At 45.7% G+C, this 7,461-nt stretch overlaps 1 protein-coding gene across 1 annotated transcript; it reads right to left on the bottom strand.

Annotated features, from left to right (window-relative positions):
- Positions 1-321: 321 nt before the first annotated feature.
- On the bottom strand, positions 322-2,933 carry LOC137591551 (SLIT and NTRK-like protein 1). The gene has a single exon (XM_068309626.1). It carries the CDS (start codon positions 2,706-2,708, stop codon positions 594-596), a length of 2,115 nt encoding a protein of 704 aa, XP_068165727.1. The 5' UTR covers positions 2,709-2,933; the 3' UTR covers positions 322-593.
- Positions 2,934-7,461: the final 4,528 nt, after the last annotated feature.

Raw genomic sequence — 7,461 nt, 5'->3', positions numbered from 1 at the left:
ATCATGCAGATTATGATACATCGGTCCGAGTATTTACATTTACATTCATGCGTTCGTGCACCATTCCATGTTGGTCCTTGGTCGTCCTCTCTCTTTCTTTCCTTTCTTTCTCTCTCCACCAACCACCATCACCACCAGCATCATACGCCTCTCCTCTCCTCTCCTCCTCCACCCTTCTGTCGCTCCTTTTTCCTCCCTCGTTCCCGTCTCAAGCAGATCCTTATAGTCCGATTGCGACAAAAAAGAAGAAAAAAAAAAAAATAGGGAGGAGAAGGAAGAGGATTTCTTTTTTTTTTTCTTTTTTTTTTAAACCAGGTGGGGAGGAGTGTCTGTGGTTGGGGAGGGAGGGAGGGAGGAAGGGAGGGAGGGGCTTGGCGTATATATATATTACAGAGTGAGGGCCTGAGCAGCAGCAGGCTCACTGGAGGAAACAAGATGTGAAGGAGTCCTTGTCCGTGCCCGGTGACGAACATTAAACGCATCTTTTTTTTAGTCATGTGTGTGCGTCAGTCTGTGTGTGAGTGTGTCACTGTTTGTAATCCAGATCGACCGTCCCAGACTCAGAGTCCCCCCCCTGGTTTTTTTTGTTTTTTTTACGCGTCATTTGTCGTGGAGAGGTGCGTACTGCAGTCGAATCCCCTGTGCGCGCCTCCGTCTGCGTTATAAGGCCCGCTGTGCCAATAAGAGGAGTCACACACTGTCTGTAAGGAATTGATCTCCGACGCGGAGGAGTTCCCTTCCCTCCTCTTTGACCTCTTTCGATTCCTCAGAATAAACACGAGCATTCCTACAACAGTGAAAGCGGACGTGACGAACACCAGCAGCAACCCGGGGACCAGCACCGAGATGGAGACCCGGTTCGGCTCCAAATAAGAGTTCGAGCGCGTCCCCGAGTCCTGCGTAAAAGTGCTATTTTTAGACAGAGGCGTGGGGGAGACTTTGTCGTACAGTTTGCGGCACATGAGATCGTTACGCACGTATCGGAAATCCCGTTTCCAGAATTCTTCGGGGGACTCGCACTTCAGATCGCTGACGATGACGTCGGCCCCCAGTTTCTCCGTCCACTGCTTGAAGGGCACGATGTTGCACGAGCAATCCCACGGGTTCCCATGCAAATCGATCTGTATGATTGAGTTGAGCTGGTCTAACACCCCAGCCACGGGGAGATAAGGGAAATAATTATTATGCAGGCTAATTTTGGATAAAGAAATCCCAAGGAAAGCATCCACAGGTAAAGATTTCAGCAGGTTGTTGTTGAGGAACAGAACCCTCAGGTTGGGCATGGGGCTGAACGCGCCTGCCACGATCAGCTGGATGTCGTTGTATTCCAAACTGAGATATTCCAGATTGACGAGACCCACAAACATCTCCGCCATCAGGGTATCCAGATAGTTCTTATCCATGTACAGCCACCTCAGCTCGCTCTGGTTCTGGAAAGTGCTGTTGTCGATCACCTTGATGTTATTCCCACCCAGATCGAGCAGGTTGAGGCTGGAATAACCCAGCAGCTGGTTCTTCTTCACTGCGTGGATGTTGTTATCTCTCATGTTCAGTTCGTGCGCAACCAGAGGTTTGGGTTTGAGATTGGATAAACTCTCGATCTTTTTGCCCTCGCAGTTGACCCCCAGCCCTTGTCTGGAGCCGACGAGCTTGCAGTTGCACGGCTGGGGGCAAGACATGTTGTGCAGCTGCTCTCTGTCCCCGTTCATACCTGTGGGCACTGGGGTGGGTTTAGTTTTCAGCTGCCAGTTCTCACGAGATTTAGAGCGACTTTTGGCTCCGTGGCCGCCAGGCGTCGGGGGCCCGCTGGCGTCTCCGTTTGGCTTGTAAGGCGTGGGACGCGGGCCCCGGGCCACAGTCTCCGACATCTCCTCCTGTGTGGGAGGGGCCACCAGGCTGATATCCACGCCGCCGCTCTGTGAAGGGCACAGATCCGCTTCTGACGTCTCATTTAAGTCGCTCCCTTGCAGCCGGGTGGGAGCCTCGCATATCACCCTCCCGATGAGCGCGTTACGCGGTATGTTGTCCAGCCATTCCTTAAGAGAAACCAGGTCGCAGTTACAGTCCCACGGGTTATCCTCCAACAAAACCTCCGCGATGCCCGGTATTTGTTCAAGGATACCTTCATAAGGCAACGTTTTGATTCGATTCCCCCGCAGGTCGAGATGCGTAATGGGCACATGTTGAAACACGTTTATAGGTAGCGCACTGATGAGGTTGTCGTTAAGAATTAACACTTCAAGTTTATTTAGGTCCCTGAAAACGGCGGGGTCAATATCCCTCAATAGATTAAAATCAGCTTGGAGGTATTCCAAGTCGTCTAACCCCAGAAATGTACTCTTCCTGAACGATCTTATCTTATTGTTATTGATGTGCAGCCTCTTCACCAGCTGCAATCCCAGAAAGGCGCCGGGGACAATGTCGTGCAAGCCATTGTTTTCCAAATGCAAGCTCACAGCATTGTAAAAGTTGGCAAACTCGTTGGGAAATAGCCTGGATAAAGAATTCCCGTGCAACAGCAAGTGGTAAAACTGCGAGCTGGGGCCGGTGAGCTGCTGCAAGGTAGTGAAGCTCCTTTTTTCGCAGTCTATGTGCAGATCTCCCTCGATCTCGTTGCAAGAGCATATCTGCTCCTTACAAACGTCCCTTGTAACATTTCCACTAGCAACACAAAGAGCCGCATTCAGCAGAACAATCCAAAGCAGCATTTTTCAACGTGGACGAGTCATTCCCTTGGCTTTTAAGACATACGAGCTGTGATTTCAGTCAACATCAATGCGAAAGAAAGAATGACATTTAGATATTTAGTGTGTGTGTGTGTGTGGGGGGGGGAGAGATAAAGCTGTCTGATAGATCCATGCTGCGGTCTAACCTGCACTTGTGTCCAGACTGGCAGTTTTGAAGCGCATAAAACGTCTCTTTCACGACTGAATCCTCACAGCGAAATTAAAAAAAAAAAAAAAAAAAAAAAAAACCAGCGGCGTCCTCCTCATGTTTTTTTTTTTTGTTGTTGTTTGTTTGTTTGGCTCGTTTCTTTTCTTTCTTTCTCTTTTAAATTTTCAGTTCGTTTAAGACTGACCTTGGCTGGAAAAAACAACAAATCCGTGCGTCTTTCTCCTCCGGTCGTGCTGCGTGATGCTGCTGATGCTGATGCTGCTGCTGCTGCTGCTGATGATGATGATGCGTCGGGAGCTGTTCCCTCTCCTCCGGTACTGAATTCACACCCTGCGCTGGAGCTTCAGAGGCGATCCCACCGCTGCAAAACACCCGCATCCCCACTCACATCCTTCGGCGTCTTGCCTGGTTCGCTTTCCTTCTACACACATACACACACACACACACACACACACACCTCCTCCACCTCCCTTCTTTCGCAGGGCGATTCGGGATTCACATAAGAAAGAACGCGGAGACAGTTCTCATCATAGCGCGGTGCTCTAAGAATAATCTGACACCCTCTACTGAGCTGTAATGGCAAAAATCCGTCGACTGACTGAGGGCATGCTGAGAACAGAGAGCAGGGAAAATCAATCCGGATACAGGGATGATTTTTCTTTTTCTTCTTTAAATCAATCACACTTTATAGCTTTCGATTTGTAGTTGGGGGGGTTTCCTTCCAAACGCGCAAAAAAAAAAAAAAAACAACAAAAAAAACCAGCCTCCTACTGTAAATTCGCGGTTTCACTCCTCTTACAGATCCACGACAAAAAGTGTCCAAGTCGGCATCGTGGAAAACACTGGTGAGATTTCACACTGGGGGATCGTGATACCTCAGTCCAAGAATCACGCACCCCCCGTTTCTGAGAGGATGAGCGGCGTTACTTTTGGCGGATCTCTCTCCATTCGGGCTCCCCGCTGTCCGGACTTTGACTCCTCGCTTTGAGAACACTGTTGAATGCGGTAAAAAAAAAAAAAAAAGAAAACACACACAATAATCCGCTACGGGCATGCCTCAGACCAGCCAGAAAAGAAAAAAAAAAAACAGTTGACTATTCAACAAACGATGCGTCAGTGTGGCACCCCCGTGTGCGCATGTGTGCGTGACGTTTTCTTTTATTATTATTATTTTTTTCCTTCTCCTTCTTTCTTCTTCATATGAAACATTTGCAGAAAATAGATCTGCAAGTGTAAAAACAAAAAAAAAAAGAAAAGAAAAAGAAAGAAGGGGGGGGGGACATGAAGTGGTTTGAACATATTTTTTTGTCTCCTATCGATTTTTAGTGCGGTCCATTGGTTAGGAGTATTACATCAGCTGGTGTGTGTCGGGGGGGCAGGAGAGTTTGAGGTAGATACCCCACCCTCCCCCTTCCCTTCCCTTCCCTTCCCCATCTGCAGTGCTCAGTAAGAATTAAAAGCAGGACAGACATAGAGATGCTAAGTTAATGTGTCCTCTCTGTCTGACTTTGTGTGTGTGTGTGTGTGTGTGTGTTGCACAAGCACACACACACACACACATTTGCACAAGTGTAATGACAGACTAATCTGTGTGAGTCAGGAAATTCGAGGCATCAGAGGTGTCTGCAATAAGCAAAACCTCATCAGGACCTCCTACACGTGGCTGCAAAGCCGTTCCCATTTTTGGCCCATCGATGATTTATGATTTCCTTCAACCCACACAACTGTCTGTCTGCTTCTGGATGTATGCTGTCTTTTTTTTTTTTTTTGCTTATAAAGTGTCTGAATCAATTTGTCTTTTTCATTCTTCTCTGTTTACATCCAAACATTTTATTTTTTTCCTATATCTGTTTCTTTTTTTCTTTTCTTTTTTGTTGGATCACTTTATCACACTTGGGAACAAACAAACAGGATGAAGCAAATGTAAAAGTAAAAGTGTTTTCATGTCAGGTTAAAATACAACTTAACAGGTCTTAAACCCCACCAGCCATCAAGTTATCAAGTGGTTAAATATAATTAGGAGGTATATGTACTTCAACAGTTTGTTTCAACGATTTTCCAATCTTAAATAATATATATGCTGTATGTATATATATATATATATATAATATTATAGATCTGGACCAAAATGTCATGAGATCTATTCCAGGTCATGACCCATCTTCCGTTGAAGTTCTGTTGAAATCTGTGCGATGGTTTTCCTGCAATCCTGTTGAAAACTCAACAAAACAACAAATGAAAACATACATTGGATGTGAACTGCTGGAGTATAAATTGGGGGGGGAGGGTTGAAACACTTCTTCAGGGAGTTGAGCGAGGGCTGATAAATGGCTTCAATCGGCGTGGCTGAAGGCTAGCAGCGGGAGCTAAAATAAACCAGGCCTCCGCCACCCGATCGGCGTCGCTGTTTGAGGCTACGTGGCTCAAGGCTACGTGAGCCACGGCTAGCATTGATCATTGCACACCTGAATGATTAAAATCCATTATGAGACGTAGACAGCAGATGAGCGAAACAAGGACGTCTGGAATTACAAAAATAAGACTAGTACTGTTTTCCTTTTCATTTTTTTATTTTATTTTTGTCCAGTTACAAGAAATAAAAAGAGGCTGCATTGAAATCGAAGATAAAGATTCTCAATAAGCGAGAACAGGTGAAAATAAAAGATGTATATGTGTGTTGAGAATAATTGTCTTTCTTCAGCACAAGAAATCTTATAATTAAAGGCTTTATATCTTATTGCGACTCCCATCTCCACAATCTTTTGGTTCAATAAGATTATTCCAATATTGATATTGACATAGGAATCCACTATCGTGTCACGCCTTTACGGGATAATTACCCAGCAACATGGAATCCAACAAAAATTAGGATTAAAGGGTTTAAAGAGCAGTCGCTTCTCGAATGCGTTCCTGTGATCGCCTGTTTGTGCGGCGTAACGTCGTAGCGAGGCGCCAACACTAAAAACGATCAATAGCGTTCAATCAGGCGGCGGCGTTTGTGCGACAAATTTGCTCGCAATTTCTCTCTTGACACCCAGATCTAGACGATGGGGCCTAAGTAGACACCGTGGGTTATCGCCCATGCGTTGCCAAGTGACACCCTGGACCTGGATTTAATGTAATTGCTAAATGTCACATTTGAGGAGACTTAAGGAGGTTTAAGCCTCCCTTTTTTTTATGCTGGGAAAAATCTGACCTTCCTTCCAGCCTGAATCTGATCCCTTGTGGTCTCTCTGCAGCTCCCACCAAAATCGTCCCAATCGAACTGCAAATACAATCTTTTGCCCCTTTGGCGTCGAATATAATCCCTCCTCCGAGAGGTCTTTTTGGGGTTGGGAAGCAAACGCACGTTCCGCGTCAGATCTGAATGCTTTTTTCCAACCAGATGCGCGCCACACCCGTTCTCCGGGAGAAGTGCTCTCTGACGAGGCTTGAAAGGCAGGAGGATCGAAATACTCCACGGGTAATTACAGAAAGGTCAGGAGCCATGTTTAGCATCGTTTCACAACAGCGTGTTGAGCCCGGCGTACGAGGAGAGAATTCAAAAACAGGGCATGGCAGGTTTTGCGGGGTAAATAACATGTTAATCACCATTTTTTATTTTATACTAAACAGATCAAACTTGGTTTCTCAGGAATCTTTTTTTTTTTTTAAGAGAAGTGGGGGTTCTTCTGCTTTCCTCAAACGCATGTGCACAAAAAAGATAAGTCACATCAGACTGGAAGTCGATACGGCAGCAACGCCGCACCCGATGCATCGACTGGCGACGCTGCGTTGGGGGAATCAGCAGAATGTTTGACTGGTAATCTATCGGCATAAATCCCGAAACTCCTGATCTTCTTCGGTTGAACATCCAGCTCTGACAATCCGAGACCCCAAATCACACTTGACGACATCGCATTCGCCGCCGCTGCTCCGTCCCGAATGATGGGAGGAAAAAGGTCAAACGCTTCATATCCACATCAGCGATTTAGATTATATTCTGGATGCCTTGGCTTTTGTGCACCCCAACTCCGACCAATGTCCACTGGAACCTTGTCAAGGAAAAGCGATTTACTGAAGATGGATGGATGGATGCCACAAACCCGCTGGCAAGTTTTGGAGTAGAAACATTAGAAAGTTGAACATTTGCACAAAAAAAAAAAATGCATTGCAAATTGTATATAATAGGTTTCTCCCCCATTATTGGACAAATATCTGGAATCAATAAGAGTTTCTTGGCAGCGACAGAAACTGAAGACGAAGCAACTAGTACCACAGATTCAGCAGAGATGAGCTATCACACGAAAAAACACCACAGTAGTTTATTTTCCTTTATTTTTAGAACAACTCCAGCAAGAATCAGCAATAGTAATTCATAAAATGAACAATAAAATACTGAGTGATCTTTCTCTTTGATTTTATGAATCTTAAATTTTAGCAAAGAGCAAAGGGGGTCAGGAATGAAGGAGTTCGGCTGGAAGATCGGTGATGTCATCGCCGATACCATGAATTCATCGTGACCCAAGAAGCCAAACGAAAACTGCTTTTATAACTGCTTTATAAGGTGTGTGTGTTTTTTTATCT

Source organism: Antennarius striatus, chromosome 24 (assembly GCF_040054535.1).
Source record: "Antennarius striatus isolate MH-2024 chromosome 24, ASM4005453v1, whole genome shotgun sequence".
NCBI classification, from domain to species: Eukaryota; Metazoa; Chordata; class Actinopteri; order Lophiiformes; family Antennariidae; genus Antennarius; species Antennarius striatus.
This window is presented reverse-complemented; position numbering and strand designations above follow the sequence as displayed.

Bases quoted from the DNA above. Each gene is read 5' to 3' on its own strand.
- LOC137591551 (XM_068309626.1), bottom strand. From the start codon at position 2,708: ATGCTGCTTTGGATTGTTCTGCTGAATGCGGCTCTTTGTGTTGCTAGT.